This window comes from Budorcas taxicolor, chromosome X (genome assembly GCF_023091745.1).
Source record: "Budorcas taxicolor isolate Tak-1 chromosome X, Takin1.1, whole genome shotgun sequence".
Lineage (NCBI taxonomy): Eukaryota > Metazoa > Chordata > Mammalia > Artiodactyla > Bovidae > Budorcas > Budorcas taxicolor.
Window position 1 is genome coordinate 79,466,461 of NC_068935.1, and position 23,884 is coordinate 79,490,344.

Genomic DNA, 23,884 nt, shown 5'->3' on the forward strand with positions numbered 1-23,884 from the left:
GACAAGAACAGTTGTGTGTAGTGTTTTTTTTGTTTGTTTTTTTTTTTTAGATTTTTGTTTGAACATAGATTTTTATTTCTGTGGATAAATGCCCAGGACTGTAAATGCTGGATCAAATGGGTAGTATATGTTTAGCTGTCTATTTTTGAAGAAACTGTCAAGTCAAACGTTTTCTGGAGTGGCTGTGCCATTTTAATTCCCACCAGCAATATCTGAGAGATCCCATTCTCTGCATGCATACAAGCATTTGGTATTGTACCTAATTTATTTTAGCTATTGTTAGATGTGTGGTATTATTTCATCAATTTTAATTTGCATTTCACTAATGGCTAATGATGTTGAATTTCTTTTTCATGTACTTATTTGCCACTTGTATGTTCTCTTTAAGTGAGATGTCTGTTCATGTCTTGAGCATTTTCTAATTGTACTGTTTGGTTTTTTTTACTGTGAATTTTAAAAATTATATAGTCTAGATTTGAGTTCTTTGGCAAATATGTGTTTGGAAATATTTTCTCCTAGTTTGTAACTTGTCTGTTAAGTCTTTCAATAGGGTTGCAGACAAAAAGTAATTTTAAGTCCAGTTGATATTTTCCTATTATGGATTATGCTTTTGGTGTCATGTCTCAAACTCTTCACCAAACCCTAAAAATGAAAATATTCTCCTATATTTTCTTCTAAAAGTTTTATAGCTTTACCTTTAACATTTAAATCTGTGTTTGATTTTGAGTTAATTTTTCTGTAAGGTGTGAGATTTAGTTTCCTTTTTTGTTTATGGATATCTAATTGCTCCAGCACCTTTAGTTAAAAAGACTATCCCTCCACCATTGAATTGCTTTTGCACATTTGTTAAATATCAGTTGGCCATGCTTGTGTGGATGGATCTATTGGCATTTCTGGGATATTTATTCTTTCCTTTTGATATATTGGTATATCCCCCTTTCACTATCACACTGTCTTGATTACTATAGCCAATGATGTCTTGTAAATGGGTAGAGTGATTCTTTCCATTTTATTATTATTTTCAGAATTATTTTAGTTATTCTAATTCCTTTTCCTTTACTTATAAATTTTAGAATAATCTTGTCCACATTTTCAAAAAATTTTACTAGAATTTACATTTTGTGTTCAGCCTATATATCAATTTGGGAAGAATTGATATTTATTATTTTCATTTGTTGCTTGTGCTTTAGTTGTCATATCAGAGAGACCATTACCTAACCCAAGATCAGGAAGATTTACTCCTATATTTTAGTCTAAGAATTTTATAGCTTTTAGCTTTTACATTTAAGCCTTTGATCCACTTTGAGTCATTTTCTTCATATGGTATGAGGTAGATATCCAATTTTATTCTTTTGTATTGAATATCCAGTCCTACCGTCATTTTTTAAAAAAGACTATTCTTTCTTCATTGACTTGTCTTTGTACCCTTGTCAAAAATCAGTTGACCCTAAATGTAACCATTTATTTCTGGACTATTAGCTTTAGTCTATTTGAAACCATTGGGTGGTGTTTCAGAAAGCTCTGAAGTTTATATCTCAGTACAGAAAGAATTTAGTGAGAGGCAAAGTGTTAGATAAGTGATTTATTAGAATAAGTCATTTGCAAGGGCTATAAGTGGGCAGGTGAGAGGGTGCTATGCTCCCAAGAACTAACTGGGCTATAGTTTCATAATCAAAGGAAAAGTGGGGAAGAGGAGAAGACCTTGGTCTTTCTTGAGTAGATACCATGCTTCCATCATCATCTCCTCTTCCAGGTTGGGCAAGGGAGTTGTCTTGTTCCTACATTGTCAAGCTAGGTCCACAAATTATTGTTGTTGTTTTAAATATGTGCAGAGAGCATGTCCTAGGGGTCATTAATTTATTGTGTGCACTGGACAGGATGTTGGTCTCTTGCCACCATTATTTTATTGTTTGGGGGCTTGTCTCATGCTTCTGTTGCTGAGCAAGCCTGCTTTGCTTTGCAATTAAGCAAACCTGCTTTCTTGAGTAATTAACTTACAGGGCCTATATATTTTTCCAACTTACAATCCCCTAGTGGGGTTGGCATGAGTTGGCAGGACTACCACCTGCCAGCGTAGGAGATATAAAAGATGTGGGTTTGATCCCTGGGTTGGGAAGATCCCCTGGAGGAGGAAATGGAAACCCACTCCAGTATTCCTGCCTGGAAAAACCCATGGGCAGAGAAATCTGGCGGGCTATGGTCCACAGGGTCACAGAGTCAGACACGGTTGAAGCAACACACATGCATGCACGCGGTAGAGTTAACTATTTAATCACCTACTTTGTCCCTTTACTCTTAATCTTGTATCTTATCTCTTTGCTAAATTGACTTATTCTAGAATTTTTCGGTAAATTTTTTTAAATTGTCTGTGTGGGCTATCATGTCATCCACAGATAGGGATGATTTTATTCCTTTCAAATCTGTATAAGTTTTCTTTTCTAACCTATTGTGCTGGCTAGGACTTTCAATACTATGTTGAATAAGAGTGGTGAGTATGAATGATTTTTTTGGACATGTTATAATGCAGTGTGTCAACCTTTGGTATATCTACATAACTTAGTTAACCAATATTTTCCAAATTTCCAGTTCATATTGTCACAATTCATGCCTGCCCACTTATAGCCCTTTGATGGACTCATCAAGTAAAACTCCATGAGTTTTAATGTAAAAGTTTATTTATGAAAAGTTCATTTGTATGGTTCCAGAATTCACATTACAACTAAGCTTTAAGAAACTGCCGCTTACTGAGTTTTGGTGTATCAAAGAAGAATAGCCACAATTATCTGAAAAGACTGTTTTCCAACTACATAAATGTGTGAGAGTGGATATTCTTCATATACATACTTAAATAAAAACAATATTATGATAGGTATAATGAAGAATCATTATAAAACGATAAAATGGGAAAGACTAGCGATCTCTTCAAGAAAATTTGAGTGATAAAGAGAACATTTCATGCAGGGATGACCACAAAAAAGGACTGGAAAAAGTTAGCTTCCCTTCCAGTCCTAAAGAAGGGCAATGCCAAAGCATGTCCAAACTGCTGGACATTATGCTCATTTTGCATGCTAGTAAGGTAATGTTCAAAATCCTTCAAGCTAGGCTTCAACAGTATGTGAACTGAGAACTTCTAGATGTACAAATTGGACTTAGAAAAGGCAGAGGAACCAGAGATCAAGTTGCCAACATTTGTTGGATCATAGAGAAAATAAGGGAATTCCAGAAAAACATCTGCTTTATTGACTATGCTAAATAAAGCCTTTGACTGTGTGGATCACAACACACTGTGGAAAATTCTTAAAGAGATGGGAATGCCTTACCTGTCATCTGAGTTACCTGAATGTGGGTCAAGAAGCAGCGATTAGAACCAGACATTAGAACCAGCCTGGTTCAGAATTGGAAAAGGAGTACATCAAGGCTGTGTATTGTCACCCTGTTTATTTAACTTCAGTGTAAAGTACATCATAAATGCTGGGCTGAATGAATCACAAGCTGGAATCAAGATTTCTGGGAAAAATATCAACAGCCTCAGATCAGATGACACCACTTTAGTGGCAGAAAGTGAAGAGGAATTAAAGAGCCTCTAGATGAGAGTGAAAGAGGAGAGTGAAAAGCCTGGCTTAAAATTCAACATTCAAATAAACTAAGATCATGGCATCCAGTCCCATTGCTTCATGGCAAATAGAAGGGGGAAAAGTAGAAGCAGTGACAGATTTTATTTTCTTGGGCTCCAAAATCACTGTGGATGGTAACTGAAGCCACAATGTTAAAAGACCCATGTTCCTTGGAAAGAAAACTATGACAAACCTAGACAGTGTATTAAAAATCAGACAAAGGTCTGCTTTGTCACCACTTTGCTGACAAAGGTCTGTCTACTCAAAGCTATGGTTTTTTCCAGTAGTCATACATGGATGTGGATGTTGAAGCACAAGCTGCAATCAAGATTGCTGCGAGAAATATCAGTAACCTCAGATATACAGATGACACCACCCTTATTCAGTACAGTTCAGTTCAGTTGCTCAGTTGTGTCCAACTCCTTGCCACCTCATGACTGCAGCACACCAGTCCTCCCTGTCCATCACCAACTCCAGGAGCTTACTCAAACTCATGTCCATTGAGTCAGTGATGCCATCCAACCATCTCATCCTGTCGTCTCCTTCTCCTCCCACCTTCAATCTTTCCCACCCTCAAGGTCTTTTCAAATGAGTCAGCTCTTCGTATCAGGTGGCCAAAGTATTGGAGTTTCAGCTTCAGCATCAGTACTTCCAATGAATATTTAGGACTGATTTCCTTTAGGATGGACTGGTTGGATCTCCTTGCAGTCCAAGGGACTCTCAAGAGTTTTCTCCAACACCACAGTTCAAAACCATCAGTTTTTCGGTGCTCAGCTTTCTTTATAGTCCAACTCTCACATCCATACATGACTACTGGAAAAACAATGCCTTTGACAAAACAGACCTTTGTTGGCAAAGCAAGATCTCTGCTTTTTAATATGCTATCTAGGTTGGTCATAGCTTTTCTTCCAAGGAGCAAGTGTCTTTTAATTTCATGGCTGCAATCACCATCTGCAGTGATTTTGGAGGCCCCCCCCCCAAATAAAGTCTCTCACTGTTTTCATTGTTTTCCCATCTATTTGCCATGAGATGATGGGCCCAGATGCCATGATCTTAGTTTTCTGAATGTTTAGTTTAAACCAGCTTTTTCATTCTCCTCTTTACTTTCATCAAGAGACTCTCTAGTTCTTCTTCACTTTCTGCCCTGAGTGTGGTGTCATCTGCATATCTGAGGTGATTGATATTTCTCCCCACAATCTTGATTCCATCTTGTGCTTCATCCAGCCCAGTGTTACTCATGATGTACTCTGCATATAAGTTAAATAAGCAGGGTGACAATATATAGCCTTGATGTACTCCTTCTCTGACTTGGAGCCAGTCTGTTGTTCCATGTCCATTTCTAATTGTTGCTTCTTGACCTGCATACAGATTTCTCAGGAGACAGGTCAGGTGGTCTGGAATTCCCATTTCTTTAAGAATTTTCCACAGTTTGTTGTGATCAACAAAGTCAAAGGCTTTGGCATAGTCAATAAAGCAGAAGTAGATGTTTTTCTGGAACGCTCTCACTTTTCCAGTGATCCAATGGATGTTGGCAATTTGATCTCTGCTTCCTCTGCCTTTTGTAAATCCAACATGAACATCTGGAAGTTCACAGTTCACGTACAGTTGAAGCCTGGCTTGGAGAATTTTGAGCATTACTTTGCTAGTGTGTGAGATGAGTGCAATTGTGTGGTAGTTTGAACGTTCTTTGGCATTGCCTTCTTTGGGATTGGAATGAAAACTGACCTTTTCCAGTCCTGTGGCCACTGCTGAGTTTTCCAAATACCACCCTTATGGCAGAAAGCAAAAAAGAACTAAAGAGCCTCTTGATCAAGGTGAAAGAGGAGAGTGAAAATACTGGGTTAAAACACAGCATTCAAAAGATGGATCATGGCATCTGGTCCCATCACTTCATGCCAGTAGATGGGGAAACAGTGGGAACAGTGACAGACTTTTTTTTTTCTTGGGCTCCAGAATCACCGTGGATGGTGACTATATCAATGAAATTAAAAGACACTTGCTTCTTGGAAGAAAAACTATGACAAACCTGGACAGCATATTAAAAAGCAGAGACATTACTTTCCCAACAAAGGTCCATATAGTCAGCTACGGTTTTTCTGGTAGTTATGTATGGATGTGAGAGTTGCTCCATAAAGAAGGCTGAGCACCAAAGAATTGATGGTTTTGAACTGTGGTGTTCGAGAAGACCCTTGAAAGTCCCCTGGCCTGCAAAGAGATCAAACCAGTTAATCCTGAGGGAAATCAGTCCTGAATATTCGTTGGAAGGACTGATGCTAAAGCTCCAATACTTTGGCCACCTGATGTGAAGAGCTGACTCATTAGAAAAGACCCTGATCCTGGGAAAGGTTGAAGGCTGGAGGAGAAGGGGACAACAGAGGACAAGATGGTTGAATGGCATCACTGACTCATTGGACATGAATTTGAGCAAGTTCCAGGAGGTGGTGAAGGACAGGAAAGCCTGGTGTGCTGCAGTCCATGGGGTCGCAGATAGTCAGACATGACTGAGCGACTGAACAGCAACAAATACATGGATGTGAGAGTTGGACCATAAAGAAGGCTTGGGCATCAAAGAATTGATTCTTTTGAACTATGGAGCTGAAGAAGATACACCATATTAACAAACTGATCATCTCGATAGATGCATAGAAAGCGTTGGAGAAAATTATGATTTATAATTAAATCATAATTTATGATTTAAAAACTCTTCAGAAAGTAGTCATACCTTAACATAATAAAGGCCATATGCAGGAAACCCACAGTCCTATATGGTGAAAAGCTGAAAGCGTTTCTTCTAAAGTCAGGAACAAGATAAGAGTGCCCACTCTCACCTCTGTTATTCAACATAATTTTCGAAGTCCTAGCCATAGCATTCAGAGAAGAAAAATAGTAGGAATCCACATTGGAAAAGAAGAAGTAAACAAATCAAGACCTTTTAACAGTAGTTCACATGTCAGAATTGACTTTTAGACATGTAGCTTGTTATTCATTTTAACCAGTTACTGATATTTTGTTTTTTGCTTTCACAGGCAGTTGCTGAAGGGGATTTTCAAAGAGCATCTAGTTGTATACTACGCTGTAAAGATATGTTGATGAGGCTTCCCCAAATGGTGAGTGAAATCTCTGCCTTCATTCTCCATGAGTTTGAAAATACAGACTCATTACTACTTCATGTGATCCTATAGAGTTTATATTTTGTATAAGATTTACTTACTTAGCCAAGATTTGAAATATTTTGCTTCTTTTGTTCTTTAATAGAACAGGTGTTCTAAAAAGTGATACAGGTTACTTAACATTTCTTTGCTTTCCCTTTTATTGTCAAAATACTTCGGTAATATTTCCTCCATATGTCATGGTATATGATGAAAGAAAGAAAAAATCAGTTTATTGCCCAACTGACAAGGTTGATAGCAGCTATTCATATCATTGCCATAGTATTTTTCTATATTGGGATTTGGAGTGTGAGCAGTTTGAAAGGATAAATAAAACCTGTTTCTCAGACTGGAGTTCATCAGTATTCCAGAGTAGATAATTTTAAATTTTTCCACTTTACCTCCCTTTTCCGTTTTTTCTCCCCTATTTCAGGCCTATGGTTACTTCAGTCTTGGTATCAGGATGGTCTCAGGGCTCCATCATTTGTACCTTCATGTGAAACTGGTCTTACTTTTCTCTCAAATTCTATGTTATAATGTAGAACTTAATTTAGTAACTTGACTCTGATGCTGGGAGGGATTGGGGGCAGGAGGAGAAGGGGATGACAGAGGATGAGATGGCTGGATGGCATCATGGACTCGAGTGAACTCCGGGAGTTGGTGATGGACAGGGAGGCCTGGCGTGCTGATTCATGGGGTCGCAGAGGGTCAGACACGACTGAGTGACTGAACTGAACTGAATATTATGTGGAGGTACTCTTCTAGTCTTTAAAAAAATAAAAACAATTTCACAGTTACAAAACTGTAACAAGAATCTTACAAAGAATTTGTATATACCCTTTGCTCTGAGACCTAGTTTAAGTTTTTCAATACTGTTCTTTACACAAAATGGATTCTTTCTGGGATTCACTTAGTCTCTAGTCTATTTCACTGGAAAACTTCCTCACTTTTGCCTTGACTTTCATGACCTTGACAATTTTGAAGATTCCAGAACAGCTGTTTTGTAGAATGTGACTTAATTTATTTTTCAAAAATTAAAAAGAAATTTTATTGAGGTATTTTGACATATAACACTGTATAAATTTGAGGTATTTCACATGTTGATCTGATACGCTTTTAATTTGCAGTATGGTTACTGGAGTAGTGTTAGCTAACACCTTTATCATGTCACATAAATGTCATTTTTTTGTGTTGAGAAGAGTCAAGATCTAGTTCCTTAGCAATTTAAAAATTTACAGCACAGTATTGTTGACTATAATCACTGTTGTACATTAGATTTCCAGAAATTATCTACTAGCTGCAAGTTTAAACCCTTAAACGACGTCTCCCCAATTACCTCTCTCTAACCAAATTAGGGTTTGTTCAAAGATTCCTTATGATTAGACTAGGTTATGAATTTGGGGCCAGAAAATCACAGAAATGATTCTGCTGAGTGATATACAAGATTGATTTATTCTTTTGGTGGTGGTGCTAACTTTGATCTCTTGGTTAAAATGGTGTCTTACAGGTTTCAAACTTATGTATTTTCTTCCCTTTGTTATTCCTAAGTGTTTTGTGAGATGGTGCTCTGAGACTTTGTAAAATCCAGTTTCTCATCCAACTTACACTATCTGTTGAGATTTCCTGCCTGAATTGGTACTGTGACGGTTGACACCTGGCTATTTTTCTAACTCTATCCTTCTTTCTATATTTATGAGGTGACATTCTACTATAATTTTTTATTGAACTAAAGTATATGTAACACAAAATTTGCCATTTTAACAATTTTAAAGCATGCAATTCAGTGGCACTAGTACATTCACAGTGTTGTATAACCGTCACCACTCTGTACTGATAGAAACTCTGTACTCATTACACAAATACTCCTCATCACTGCCTCCCCTGGTAACCTCTAATTTACTTTCTGTCTCTGTGAATTTGCTTGTTCTAGATATTTTAAATAAATGGAATCATATAATATTTATCCTTTTGTGTCTGACTTATTTCACTTAGCATTAATATTTTCAAGGTGCATATCATGGTATGTATCAGAACTGGGTTGCTTTCTGTGGCTGAATAATATTTCATTGTATGTATATACCTAATTTTGTTTGTCTGTTCATCAGTTGATAGATACTTGAGTTGTTTCCACCTTTTGGTTACTGTGAATAGTGCTGTAATGAACATTGGTGTACAAGTATCGGAATCCCTGCTTTTAGCTGTTTTAATCTAAGACTTGAATGGTCGGTAATATGGTAATTTTATGTTTAACTTTTCGATGTACCACCAAACTCTTTTTCATAGTGGCTGTACCATTTTACATTCTCACCAGCCGTTGAATTCGGGTTTCAGTTTCTCCACACCCTTAGCAACACTTGTTATTGTCTGGGCTTTTAAAAAATTTACTATTATAGTCATCTTAGTAGGTGTGAAGTGGTTTCTTATTGTGCCTTTGGCTTGCATTTCCCTACTAACTAATGACACTAAGCATCTTTTCATGTGCTTAGCAATTATTTTTATAGCTTCCCTGGGACATACGTATTAAAGTCCTTTGATCTTTTAAAATGGGAATTTTTAAGATTACAACTATATTAATATGATTTTAAATGTTGTTATAAATAGTGTTACAAGTTGCTGAACATTAAAATATTTAACATTTCTACTGGTGCCAGTTTTTACAAAATGCTATGAACTAAACTGTGTCCCCTCTTGCCCCCAACTTATCTTGTGAAGCCTTAACTCTCAGTGTGTATGGTGGTAGGGTTTTGGGGAGGTAATTAAGCTTAGATGAGGAAGGGCCTTCATGATGGAGTTAGTACCCTTATAAGAAGGGCACCAGAGAACTTGCTTTTCTCACATCCTCTACCCTATCATGCAAGAAGGCAGCTCTGGGAAGAGAGCCTTTAGAAAAGTGATGGTTAAAGTTTAATTTTGGACTTTTCTAACCTTGAGAACTGTAAGAAATTATTTCCTGCTGTTTAAATAAAAATAAAGTTGGGTTGTTTTTCCTACAGTGAAGTCACCTCACTCTGGTCAAAATGACCATCATTGAAAAGTCTACAAATAATAAATGGTGGAGAGGATGTGGAGAAAAAGAACCCTCCTACAGTGTTGTTGGGAATGTAAATTGGTGCAGCTACTATGGAGAACAGTATGGAGGTTGCTTTAAAAACTAGGAATAAAACTACCATGTGACCCAACGATCCCACTACTGGGCATATACCCTGAGGAAACTGTAATAGAAAAAGATACATGCACTCAAGTGTTCATTGCAATACTATTTATAAATAGCCAAGACATGGAAGCAACCTAAGTATCCTTCAACAGATGAATCAATGATGATGTGGTGTATATACACAATGGAATATTACTCAGCCATAAGAAATAATGAAATAATGCCATTTGCAGCAACATGGATGGATCTAGAGATTAACATGCTAAGTGAAGTAAGCCAGACAAAGACATATATCGTATAATATTGCTTATATATGAAATGTGAAAAAGATACTGATGACCTTATTTAAGACAGAAACAGACTTAGATCGAAAACAAACTTATGGTTACCAAAGGGAAAAGGCTGGGAGGGATAAATTAGGTGGTTGGGATTAACATGCATCTACTACTGTTTATATCGGAGAAGGCAATGGCACCCCACTCCAGTACTCTTGCCTGGAAACTCCCATGGACGGAGGAGCCTGGTAGGCTGCAGTCCATGGGGTCGCTGAGGGTTGGACACGACTCAGTGAATTCACTTTCACTTTTCACTTTCATGCATTGGAGAAGGAAATGGCAACCCACTCCAGTGTTCTTGCCTGGAGAATCCCAGGGATGGCGGAGCCTGGTGGGCTGCCATCTATGGGGTCGCACAGAGTCAGACACGACTGAAGCGACTTAGCAGCAGCAGCAGCAGCAGCAACTACTGTTTATATAAAATAGATAACCAACAAGGACCTACTGTATAGCACAGAAAACTATATTCCATACTCTGTAATAACCTATAAGGGAAAAGAATGTGTGTGTGTGTGTACACACAACCATCTCATCCTCTGTCGCCCCCCTCTCTTCCTGCCATCTATGTTTCCCAGCATCAGGGTTATTTCCAATGAGTCAGGTGTTTGCAGCAGGTGGCCAAAGTATTGGAGCTTCAGCTTCAGCAAGTCCTTCTAATGAATATTCAGTGTTGATTTCTTTAGGATTGACTGGTTTGATCTCCTTCCTGTCTAAGGGATTCTCAAGAGTCTTCTTCAACACCACGGTTCAAAAGCATCAGTTCTTTGGTGCTCATCCTTCTTTGGGGCTTCCCTGATAGCTCAGTTGGTAAAGAATCTGCCTGCAATGCAAGAGATCCTGGTTTGATTCCTGGGTCAGGAACATTTGCTGGAGAAGGGATAGGCTACCCACTCTAGTATTCTTGGGCTTCCCTTGTGGCTCAGCTGGTAAAGAATCCGCCTGCAATGTGGGAGACTTGGGTTTGTTCCCTGGGTGGGGAAGATTGCCTGGAGAAGGGGAAGGCTACCCACTCCAGTATTCTGGCCTATGAATGAAAGAGTTGAACATGACTGAGTGGCTTTCACTTTTACCTTCAGCCTTTTTTATGGTTCAACTGTTACATCCATACATGGCTGCTGGAAAAACCATAGCTTTGACTATGTGGACCTTTGTTGGCAAAGTGATGTGTCTGCTTTTTAATATGCTGTCTAGGGTTGTCATAGCTTTTTTCCCAAGGAGGAAGCATCTTTTAGTTTCATGGCGGCAGTCACTGTCTGCAGTGATTTTGGAGCCCAGGAAAATAAAATATGCTGCTATTTTAATTGTTTCCTCATTTATTTGCCATGAAGTAATGGGACTGGATGCTGTGATCTTTGGAGAAGGAAATGGCAACCCTCTCCAGTATTCTTGCCTGGAGAATCCCATGGATGGAGGAGCCTGGTAGGCTACAGTCCATGGGGTCGCGAAGAGTCAGACATGACTGAGCGACTTCACTTTCACTTTTTACTTTCATGCATTGGAGAAGGAAATGGCAACCCACTCCAGTATTCTTGCCTGGAGAATCCCAGGGACAGGGGAGCCTGGTGGGCTGCCACCTTTGGGATCACACAGAGTCAGACATGACTGAAGTGACTTAGCAGCAGCAGCAGCAGCAGCAGCAGCTGTGATCTTACTTTTTTGAATGTTGAGTTTTAAGTCAACTTTTTTGCTCTCTTCTTTCACCTGCATCAAGAGACTCTTTAGTTCCTCTTTGCTTCCTGCCTTTAGAGTAGTATCATCTACATATCTGAGGTTGTTGATATTTCTCTCAGCAATCTTGATTCCAGCTTTTGCTTCATCCAGCCCAACATTTCCCATGATGTACTCTGCATGTAAGTTAAATAAGCAGGGTGACAATATACAGCCATGACATACTCTTATCCCAATTTTGAACCAGTCAGTTTTTCCATGTCCAGTTCTAGTTGTTGCTTCTGGTCCTGCATACAGGTTTCGTAGGAGCCAGATAAGGTGGTCTGGTATTCCCTTCTCTTGAACAATTTTCCACAGTTTGTTATGATCCACACAGTCAAATGCTTTAGTCAATGAAGCAGAATTAGATGTTTTTTTCTGGAATTCCCTTGCTTTCTCTATGATCCAATGGATGTTTGCAATTTGATCTCTAGTTCCTCTGCCTTTTCTAAATCTGATTTGTACATCCAGAAGTTCTTGGTTCATGTACTGCTGAAGCCTGTCTTGAAGGCTTTTGAGCATTACCTTGCCAGCATGTGAAATGAGTGTAATTGTATGGGTTGTACAGTGGTTTGAACATTCTTTGGCATTACCTTTCTTTGGGATTGGAATAAAAACTGACCTTTTCCAGTCCTGTGGCCCTGCTCAGTTTTCCAAATTTACTGGCATATTGAGTGCAGAACTTTACAGCATCATCTTTTAGGATTTTTAAATAGCTTAGCTGGAATTCCATCACCTCCACTAGCTTTGCTTATAGGAATGCTTCCTAAGGCCCACTTGACTTCACACTCCAGGATATCTGGCTCTAGGTGAGTGACCACACTACATAGTTATCTGGGACATTAAGATTTTTTTGTACAGTTCTTCTGTATATTCTTGCAACCTATTATTAATCTCTTCTGCTCCTGTTAGGTCCTTGCACATTTTGCTTTGCGTATCTTTGCATGAAATGTTCCCTTGGTATCTCTAATTTTCATGAGGAGATCGTTATTCTTTCCTGTTCTATTGTTTTTCTCTTTATTTTCATTGTTAACTTAAAGAAGACTTTCTCATCTCTCCTTGCTATTCTTTGGAATGGAACTCTGCATTCAGTTGGGGTATATCTTTCCCTTTCTCCCTTACCTTTTGCTTTTTGTCATTCCTCAGCTATTTGTAAGGCCTCCTCACACAACCATTTTGCCTTCTTTCATTTCTTTTCCTTTGGTATGGTTTTGGTCACTACCTCCTGTACAATGAACCTCCATCCATAGTTCTTCAGGTACTCTATCAATTCTAATCCCTTGAATCTATTCATCACCTCCTCGGTACAATCATAAGAGATTTGATTTAGGTCATACCTGAATGGCCTAGTGATTTTCCCTACTTTCTCTAACTTAAGTCTGAATTTTACAATAAGGAGCTAATGATCTGAGCCATAGTCAGCTTCAGGTCTTGTTTTTACTGACTGTGTAGAGCTTCTCCAACTTTGACTGCAAGGAATATAATCAATCTGGTTCAGTATTCACCATCTGGTATACTTCAGTTTAAAAAATGGGTTGTTTTTCTTTTGGTTGTTTAGTTGTAAAATTTATTTTTGTTATCTAGATTTTAAACCCTTATATGACTTGCAAATAGTTTTGCACATTCTATGGGTTGTCTTTTCACTGTTTTTTATACCGTCTGATGCACAAAAGTTTTTCATTTTGATGAAGTCCAATTTATTGCTTTCTTTTGTTTCCTGTGCTTTAGGGGTGATACTTAAAAACTGTGACAAATTCAAGGTCATGAAAATTTTCTCCTATGTTTTTCTCTTAGAGTTTTATAGCTTTAGCGCTTAAATTCAGGTGTTTAATTCATTAAAAAAAACACAAAACAATATTTGACTGCACCGAGTCTTAGTTGAAGCACGTGGGATCTTTGTTGTGGCAAGGTGGCACTGCTGCTGCTGCTGCTAAGTCACTTCAGTCGTGTCCGACTCTGTGCGACCCCATAGACAGCAGCCCACCAGGCTCCGCCATCCCTGGGATTCTCCAGGCAAGAACACTGGAGTGGGTTGCCATTTCCTTCTCCAATGCATGAAAGTGAAAAGTGAAAGTGAATTCACTGAGTCGTGTCCAACCCTCAGCGACCCCATGGACTGCAGCCTACCAGGCTCCTCTGTCCGTGGGAGTTTCCAGGCAAGAGTACTGGAGTGGGGTGCCATTGCCTTCTCCAAGGTGGCACTAGTGGTGAAGAATTTACCTGCCAATGCTGAGGATGCAGGAGATGCAGGTTTAATCCTTGGGTTGGGAAGATCCTCTGGAGAAGGAAATGGCAACCTACTGCAGTATTCTTGCTTGGAAAATTCCATGGACAGGGGAACCTGGCATGCTGCAGTCCATGGCGTCACAAAGAGACATGTTTGAGTGACTAAGCACACACACGGGATCTTTAGTTTTGTCATGCTGGCTCTTAGTTGTGACATGTAGAATCTAGTTCCATGATCAGGGATTGAACCTGGGCCCCCTGCATTGGGAGTGCAGAGTCTTAACCACTTGACCACCAGGGAAGTCCCTATTTTGAGTTAATTTTGTGTAATGGTATAAGATTAGGGTCCTACTTCATTATTTGACATGTTGATATCCAGTTATGGTTATACAGTTTGTTGAAGAGAATATTCTTTCTCATTGAATGGTCTTGACATCCTTGTCAAAAAGCAGTTGACTATTGATGTCAGAGATTATTTCTGTGCTTTCTATTGTATTCTGTTGGTCTATATGTCTATCTGTATGCCAGTACCACACTGTTTTATCACAGCTTTGTTTTAACTATACATTTGAAATAGAAACTGGGAGACTTTCAACTTTGCTCTTCTTTTCCAAAACTATCTTGGCTCTTCTGGGTCCCTTGAAAATTTATGTGAATTTTAGGGTAGATTTTTAAAATTTATTCATAAAGAGCCATTGGGATTTTGATAGGTGTTACACTGAACCTGTCCTCTTCAGGTAGTGTCATTTTAACAGTCTTTCAGCCCATGAACGTGGGATGCCATTCCATTTATTTAGGTCCTTAATTTCTTTTTTTTTTTAATTTTCTTTTTTCTTTTCTTTTTTTTTTAATTTTTATTTTTACTTTATTTTCCTTTACAATATTGTATTGGTTTTACCATACATCGACATGAATCCTCCACGGGTGTACATGAGTTCCGAATCCTGAACCCCCCCTCCCACCTCCCACCCCATACCATCTCTGGATCTTCGCGGTGCACCAGCTCCAAGCATCCTGCATCTTGTATCGAACATAGACTTTCAACAATGTTTTCTAGTTTTCAGTGTGTAAGTGTACATCTCCTTGGTTAAGTTTGTTCCTGAATATTTTATTCTTTTTGATGATTTTGTAAATAGAATTTTTTTCTTAATTTTCTTAATTGATTGCTCATTTCTGGTGTATGGAAATATAACTGAGTTTTTTTGTGTTGATTTTATAACCTGCAGTTTTGCTGAATTCATTACCTCTACATTTTTAAAAGGTTCTTTAAGAATATATACATTTTTGATCTTGTCACATGTGAATAGAGATAGTTTTACTTCTTTCTTTCCAATATGGATGTATTTTGTTTCTTTTCCTTGTTAATTGCTCTGACTAAAAGTTCTAGTACTATGCTGAATAGAAGTGGTGACAGCTGGCATCATATCCTGTTCTTGAATTTAGAAGAAAAGATTTCTGTCTTTTACCATTGAGTATATTAGCTTTCATAATGTTGAAGAAGTTACTTTCTATTCCAAGTTTCAGTATTTTTATTGTGGAAGGTTGTGTTGTTGGACTCCGTGAAGTGGTTTTTTTTTAATCAGCTGAAATTTTCATGTGTTTTTTTCCTATAATTTTTGATACATCATATTGTTCTCTTTTTTGAGAGAAGATTGCACTCATCATGCAGCTTTATTGCTTAATACTTCAGCATATAGGGCTTCCCAGGTGGCTGACTTGTAAAGAATCTACCTGCAATGCAGGAGACGCAGGATACCTGGGTTTCATCCTTGGGTCAGGAAGATCCCCTGGAGGTGGAAATGGCAACCCACTCCAAGCGTGGCAGGCTACAGTTCATGGAGTCGCAAAGAGCTGGACGTGACTTAGTGACTGAGCACATATGCACACTTCAGTGTCTATTTCTTAAGAATAGAGTAGTCTCTCCTTAAATAGTACAGTGATCAAATTCAAGAAATTTAACATTCATAAGTTCTTTAATGTACACTCCATATTCTAATGCTCGTAATTGTACTTTATTATTTGAAAATTATTATTATTATTATTTTGACTGCATGCATGTGGGATCTTAGTTCCGTGACCATGATTTGAACCTGTGCCCACTGCATTGGAACCATGCCATCTTAACTAGTGGGCCACTAAGGACGTCTTAATTGTACTTTATACATATCCTTTTCCTCTCCAGGCCGGGATCCAGTTCAGGATTATGCTTTGCATTTGGTTGTTCTGCCTCTTTAGTATCCTTAGTAATCTGCCTTTATCTTTTATGAAATTGGCATTTTACCATGTAAGAAACGAATCGCCAGTCTATGTTTGATGAAATTGGCGTTTTAAAAAAAGCTTTATTGAGGTAGAGGTATATATCACACACATTTATATTATACAGTTTGATGAGTTTGGCATATGTATACAGTGCTGCTGCTCCTGCTAAGTCACTTCAGTCGTGTCTGACCCTGTGCGACCCCTTAAATGGCAGCCCACCAGGCTCCCCTGTCCCTGGGATTCTCCAGACACGAACACTGGCGTGGGTTGCCATTTCCTTCTCCAGTGCATGAAAGTGAAAAGTGAAAGTGAAGTTGCTCAGTCGTGTCTGACTCTTCTCGACCCATGGACTGTAGCCTACCAGGCTCCTCTGCCCATGGGATTTTCCAGGCAAGAGTACTGGAGTGGGGTGCCATTGCCTTCTCCTATGTATACACTAATGAAACCATTATCAGAGTCAAGATTATGAGCCATTCCATAAACTTCAAAAGCTTTCCTTTGTCCCTCCCTGTCCCTCCCTGTCCCGCCCCCTGCCATCTCCATCATACCCAAGCACCACTGATTAGTGTTCTGTCTTTATATATAAATTTGTTTGCATTTTCTGGAATTTTTATATAAATGGAATCATACAGTATATACTTGTTTTGATTTGGCTTCTTTAACTCAATGTAATGATTTTGAGATTCATTAATGTATTTTTTTCATATCAGTAGTTTGCGGTTTTTTATTTTTTATCAATAGTTTTATCTTTTACTATAAAATTCCATTATATTGATATACCACAATTTGTTTATCCAGTTACTTGTTGATGGATATTCAGATTATTTCCAGTTTTTAGCTATTTTTAAATCTAATACGAATAGAACTGTTTTAAATACTCATGTACAAATTTTTGTGTGGACGTATGTTTTTATTTCCCTTTAGTACTCTAGGAATGGAATGGCCGAGTCATGTTAGATGTATGGTTAATATTTTTAAAAACGAGTACAGTATTTTCCAAAGAAGTCGAGCCATTTTATGCTCCCACCAGTAGCATATTAGAGTGCCAGTTGTTGTATATCCCTACGGTTGCTTGATATGGTTAGTCCTTTTAATTTTAGCTGTTGGTATATAGTGGTATTGTTTTTCTATTTGCTTTTACGATTATTCCTTTGTCTTCCATTTTCAGCAGTTTGCTGATGGTATGTCTGAGCATGATTTTTTTGGATTTACCTGTAAGGGATTTGCTGAGCTTCATTTTTTTTGTTTACTTTTTTAATATGGAAAACGAGTATTTTCCCCCAACAGTATGGATAGTCTTCTCCCAAAAGGTTTACTTCAGTTCTGTTCAGTTCAGTCGCTCAGTCATGTCCGAGTCTTTGCTACCCCATGAATCACAGCATGCCAGGCCTCCCTATCCATCACTGACTCCCAGAGTCCACTCAGACTCATGTCCATCAAGTTGGTGATGGCCATCCAGCCATCTCATCCTCGGTCGTCCCCTTCTCCTCCTGCCCCCAATCCCTCCCAGCATCAGAGTCTTTTCCAATGAGTCAACTCTTCACATGAGGTGGCCAAAGTATTGGAGTTTCAGCTTTAGCATCAGTCCTTCCAGAGAACACCCAGGACTGATCTCCTCTTGTGTTGTTGGAAGAGGGCGTGTGCTATGACCAGTGCGTTCTCTTAGCAAAACTCTATTAGCCTTTGCCCTGCTTCATTCCGTATTGCAAGGCCAAATTTGCCTGTTACTCCAGGTGTTTCTTGACTTCCTACTTTTGCATTCCAGTCCCCTATAATGAAAAGGACATCTTTTTTGGGTGTTCATTCTAAAAGGTCTTGTAGGTCTTCATAGAACTGTTCAACTTCAGCTTCTTCAGCGTTACTGGTTGGGGCATAGACTTGGATTTCTGTGACACTGAATGACTTGTCTTGGAAACGAACATAGATCATTCTGTCGTTTTTGAGATTGCATCCAAGTACTGCATTTCAGGCTCTTTTGTTGACCATGATGGCTACTCCATTTCTTCTAAGGGATTCCTGCCTGCAGTAGTAGATATAATGGTCATCTGAGTTAAATTCACCCATTCCAGTCCATTTTAGTTTGCTGATTCCTAGAATGTCGACATTCACTCTTGCCGTCTCTTGTTTGACCACTTCCAATTTGCCTTGATTCATGGACTTGACATTCCAGGTTCCTATGCAATATTGCTCTTTACAGCATCGGACTTTGTTTCTATCACCAGTCACATCCACAGCTGGGTATTGGTTTTGCTTTGGCTCCATCCCTTCATTCTTTCTGGAGTTCTTTCTCCACTGATCTCCAGTAGCATGTTGGGCACCTACTGACCTGGGGAGTTTCTCATTCAGTATCCTATTATTTTGCCTTTTCATACTGTTCATGGGGTTCTCAAGGCAAGAATACTGAAGTGGTTTGCCATTCCCTTCTCCAGGGGACCACATTCTGTCAGACCTCTCCACCATGACCCGCCCATCTTGGGTTGCCCCGTGGGCATGGCTTGGTGTCATTGAGTTAGACAAGGCTGTGGTCCTAGTGTGATTAGATTGACTAGTTTTCTGTGAGTATGGTTTCAGTGTGTCTGCCCTGTGATGCCCTTTTGCAACACCTACCATCTTACTTGGGTTTCTCTTACCTTGGGTGTGGGGTATCTCTTCACGGTTGCTCCAGCAAAGCGCAGCACTGCTCCTTACCTTGGACGAAGGGTATCTCCTCACTGCTGCCTTTCCTGACCTTCAACATGGGATGGCTCCTCTAGGCCCTCCTGCGCCAGCACAGCCACCACTCCTTGGACATGGGTTGATCTTCCTGGCCGCTGCCCCTGGCCTCGGACCCGGGGTGGCTCCTCCCGGCTGCCGCCCCTGACCTCGGACATGGGGTGGCTCCTCTAGGCCATTCCTGCGCCGTCACAGCCTGGCACTCTTGGCCGCTGCCCCTGACCTTGGACGTGGTAGCTCCTCTTGGCCGAGTGCGCCGGCAGTCGCAGCCCCTTGTGCTGATGGGTGGAGTTAATTGTTTGGCCTGAGGTCTATGGGCTCTTTGGTATGGTTAAGGGCAAACTCCAAGAGAGTTTACACAAGGGGGACCTTCCTAGCCGGATGCTGCTAGTGCCCCTGTCCCTGTGGTGGGCCGCCACCAACGCACACCTCTACAGAAGACCCTCCAACACTAGCAGGTAGTTTTGTTTAAGTCTTTTGTGGGGTCACTGTTCCTTTTCTTTGGGTCTTGGCACATGCAAGATTTTGTTTGCACCCTCCAAGACTGGAGTCTGTGTTTCCCCCAGTCCTGTGGAAGTCCTATAATCAAATCCCACTTGTCTTCAAGGCCAAATTCCCTTCAGGTTCCCAGTACCTTTGTTGGATCCCCAAGCTGAGAATCCTGATGTGGGGTTCAGAACCTTCACAACTGTGGGAGAACTTCTTTGGTATTATTGTTCTACAATTTGTAGGTCACCTGACAGGTATGAGATTTGATTTTAATTTGATTGTGCCCTTCCTACTGTCTCATTGTGGCTACTTCTTTGTCTTTAGACATGGGATGTCTTTTTTTTTGATGGGTTTCAGTGTCCTGTCGATGGTTGTTCAACAGCTATTGCAATTTTGATGTTATTGCAGGATGAGATGAGTGCATTCCTTCTACTCTGTGATCTTGAACCAGAAATCCTTTCATCTCTTTAAATATGTCATTCCACTGTGTTCTGGCCTGTATGGTTTCTAATGAGAAATCAGCTGAAGTTTGAGGATCCCTTGTACATGAATGATTTCATCTTGCTTGCTGCCTTCAAGATTCTTTGTCTTTGATGGTTTGATTATAATACGTCTCAGTGTGTATATATTTGTGGTTATTATACTTAAAGTTTGTTGAGCTTTTTGGTCCTGTAGATTTATATCTTTTTATCAAATGTGGAAGTTTTTGGCTATATTTCTTTGAGTATTCTTTCTGTTTTTTTCTGTATCTTCTCTCCTTAAGGGATATTGTTGTTGTCTCATGGGTCTCGGGCTCTGTTCATTGTCCTTTTTTCTTTTCTCTTTGTGCTCCTTGACCTGAGTAATTTCAATTGATCTTACATTCTAGTTTGTTGATTCTTCTTTCTGATCTAATATTATTTGAAACCCTGTGGTGAATTCTTAATTTCAAGTAATGTACTTTTTAGCTCTAGAATTTCTTTTCTTATATATGTAATTTCTATCCCATTTTTAAAAATATTTTTCTTTAGTAAGACATTTTTATCCTTGTTTCCTTTAGTTCTTTTTACATGAATTACTTTAGCTGATTGAGCAGAGCATATTTAAGACAATTGATTTAAAGTATTCATCCTGGAAATTAATTCCCTGACAATCCAGTGGGTAAGACTCAGTGCTTTCACTGCTGGGGCCTCGGTTCCATCCCTATTTGGGAAGCTAAGTTCCTGCAAACCATGCGGCATTGGCAAAAAAAAAAGTCTTTGTCTTTTATGTCCAGTATCTATGCTTCCTTTTTTTTTAATTAATTTTTAAAATTGGAAGCTAATTACTTTACAATATTGTGCTTTTTGCCATACATTGACATGAATCAGCCACAGGTGTACATGTGTCCCCCCCACCCCATCCCGAACTCCCCTCCCACCACCCTCCCCATACTATCCCTCTGGGTTGTCCCAGTGTACTGGATTTGAGTGCCCTGTTTCATGCATCAAACTTGGACTGGTCATCTATTTCACATATGGTAATATACATGTTTCAATGCTATTCTCTCAAATCATCCCACCTCGCCTTTTCCCACAGAGTCCAAAAGTCTGTTCTTTGTATCTGTGTCTTTTTTGCTGTCTCCCATATAGGGTTCAAGTTTATAAACCTTTTCTGTGTTTCTTGTCTAGAGAAGGAAGATCCTTTAGGATTTGTTGAAGAGCTGGTTTGGTGGTGCTCAATATCTGAGCTTTTGCTTGTCTGTAAAGCTTTTGATTTCTCCTTCATATTTGAATGAGATCCTTGCTAGGTGCAGTAATCTGGGTTGTAGGTTTTTCTTTTTCATCACTTTTAAGTATGTCTTGCTATTCCCTTCTGGCCTGAAGAATTTCTATGAAAGATCAGCTGTTATCCTTATGGGGGGGCCCTTTTGTGTTATTTGTTGCTTTTCCCTTGCTGCTTTTAATATTTGCTCTGTGTTTGATCTTTGTTAGTTTGATTAATATGTGTCTTGGGGTGTTTTGCCTTGGGTTTATCCTGTTTCAGACTCTCTGGGTTTCTTGGACTTGGGTGGCTATTTCCTTCCCCATTTTAGGGAAGTTTTCAACCATTATCTCCTCAAGTATTTTCTCATGCCCTTTCTTTTTGTCTTCCTCTTCTGGGACTCCTGTGATTCGAATGTTGGGGTGTTTAACATTGTCCCAGAGGTCTCTGAGGTTGTCCTCATTTCTTTTAATTCTTTTTTCCTCTCTGCTTTATTTCCACCATTCTCTCCAGCTCACTTATCCTATTTTCTGCCTCAGTATTCTACTGTTGGTTTTCTCCAGAGTGCTTTTGATCTCAGTTGTTGCATTATTCACTATTGATTGACTCTTCTTTATTTCTTCTAGGTCCTTGTTAAAGATTTCTTGCATCTTCTCAGTCCTTGACTCTAGTCTGTTTATCTGTAACTCCATTTTGTGTTTAAGATTTTGGATCATCTGTACTATCACTATTCTGAATTCTTTTTTCTATCTCCTCTATCTCCTCCTTTTTTGTTTGCTTTGGCGGGCATTTATCATGTTCCTTTACCTGCTGAATATTTCTCTGCCTTTTCATTTTGTTTAGATTGCTGTGTTTGGGGTTCCATTTCTGTAGGCTAGAAGTTCGTGGTTCCTCTTCATTGTGGAACCTGCTCGCTGTGGGTAGGGTTGGATTAGTGGCTTGTCAAGGTTTACTGGTTAGGGGAGCTTGTGTCTGTGTTCTGGTTGTTGGATATGGATCTGTTCTTTCTGAAGTGCAGTAACGTGTCCAGTAGTGAGTTTTGGGGTGTCTATGGATTTGGCATGGCTTTGGGCAGGCTGTCTTGTAATGCTCAGGGTTGTGTTCCAACTTTGCTGGAGAATTAGCATGGTATGTCTTGCTCTGGAACTTTTTGGCTCTTGGGTGGAAGCTTGGTTTCAGTGTAGGTATGGAAGCTTTTGGGTGAGCTCTTGTCTATTAATGTTCCCTGGAATCAGGAGTTTTCTGATGTTCTCAAGTTTTGGAGTTAAGCCTCCTGCCTCTGGCTTTCAGTCTTATCCTTACAGTAGACTCAAGACTTCTCCATCCATACAGCACAGATGATAAAGCATCTGCGTTAATGATGAAACAGTTCTCCATAGCAAGGGACACCCAGAGAGGTTCACAGAGTTACATGGAGAAAGGAAGAGGGGGGAGGGAGATGAGATAGAGGTGCCCAGGAGAAGAGGGGGAGTCAAAGGGGGAGAGACCCGTTAGCCATTAATCAGTTCCCTAAGTGTTCTCCACAGCCCAGAGCACCCAGAGAGATTCAGAGTTAAGCAGAGAAGGGAAGGGGGAGGGAGGAGATAGAGGTCACCTGGGGGAGAAAAGGGAAAGTCAAAGGGGAGAGAGCAATCAAGCCAGTAATCACACCCCTCCCTTTAAAGAGAATGGGCTGCCTTTCTGGGTGCCTGGTGTCCTCCGCCAGTGTTCAAAAGTTGTTTTGTGGAAGTTGCTCAGCATTCAGATGATCTTTTGATGAATTTGTGGGGGAGGAAGTGGTCTCCCCGTCCTATTCCTCTGCCATCTTCTGGACCCAGTATCTGTGCTTTCTTAGGGACAGTTTTCATCCCTCTGTTCCTCCTTCTCTCACTTTCTTGCTCCCTCCCTCCCTTCTTTCTTCCCTGTGAAAGGGTCATACTTTCTTGCTCGCTGTATGACTTATTTTTTTATTGTTAAAAAGTGGACATTTTCAATATTATAATGTAATAACTTTGGAAATTATATTTTTCTACTCCTCAGTTTGTTGTTTTTGCTGTGGTTTGTAATTATTTGTTTAGGGACATTCCCAAACTATTTCTTTACTCTAACTTGTACTCAGCTAGTAGTTTGACAGAGACTTCCTTAAATGCCTGGAACCAGAAAAAATGGAAAAAAGGGAAACTTGCTGTCTTTGCACGTTGGCTCTGTGGTCATTCCTTCAACACTTGGTCATGCTGTTCATTTCTCTCCTTTAGCCTTTGCTATTGCTTGCTTGGAGTGTAAAGATCAGCCAACTAGAGGTGAAAGCTTGAGGTCTTCTCAGGTATTTTCTTAGCGTGTATCTTGTCCTGACTTTTGCATGAGTTTCTAGTTTCCTTCTTATATTTTTGAACTTTTCAAAGCCATTATTTCCCAGAGTGACTCTCTACAACTTTTCTTCCCAAGCTTTCAACATGTTTATTGTTTTACCCCAGATATCATTTTTTGCCTCAGGTAGTAGTAGCTTATTTTCTTTGTGTTTTGGTGTTTTTTAGGAAC

At 39.5% G+C, this 23,884-nt stretch overlaps 1 protein-coding gene and 1 non-coding gene across 2 annotated transcripts in view; one reads left to right on the top strand and one right to left on the bottom strand.

The window, feature by feature from the left end:
- TEX11 (testis expressed 11) overlaps positions 1-23,884 on the top strand; it is a 247,086-nt gene that overhangs the window by 58,776 nt on the left and 164,426 nt on the right. The window contains exon 8 of the mRNA XM_052662695.1: positions 6,641-6,721. Coding sequence (XP_052518655.1) covers positions 6,641-6,721 — 81 coding nt within the window. The remainder of the gene's footprint in view (positions 1-6,640; positions 6,722-23,884) is intronic.
- TRNAG-CCC (transfer RNA glycine (anticodon CCC)) lies at positions 14,414-14,486 on the bottom strand. The gene has a single exon. It is a non-coding gene; the product is annotated as a tRNA-Gly (tRNA).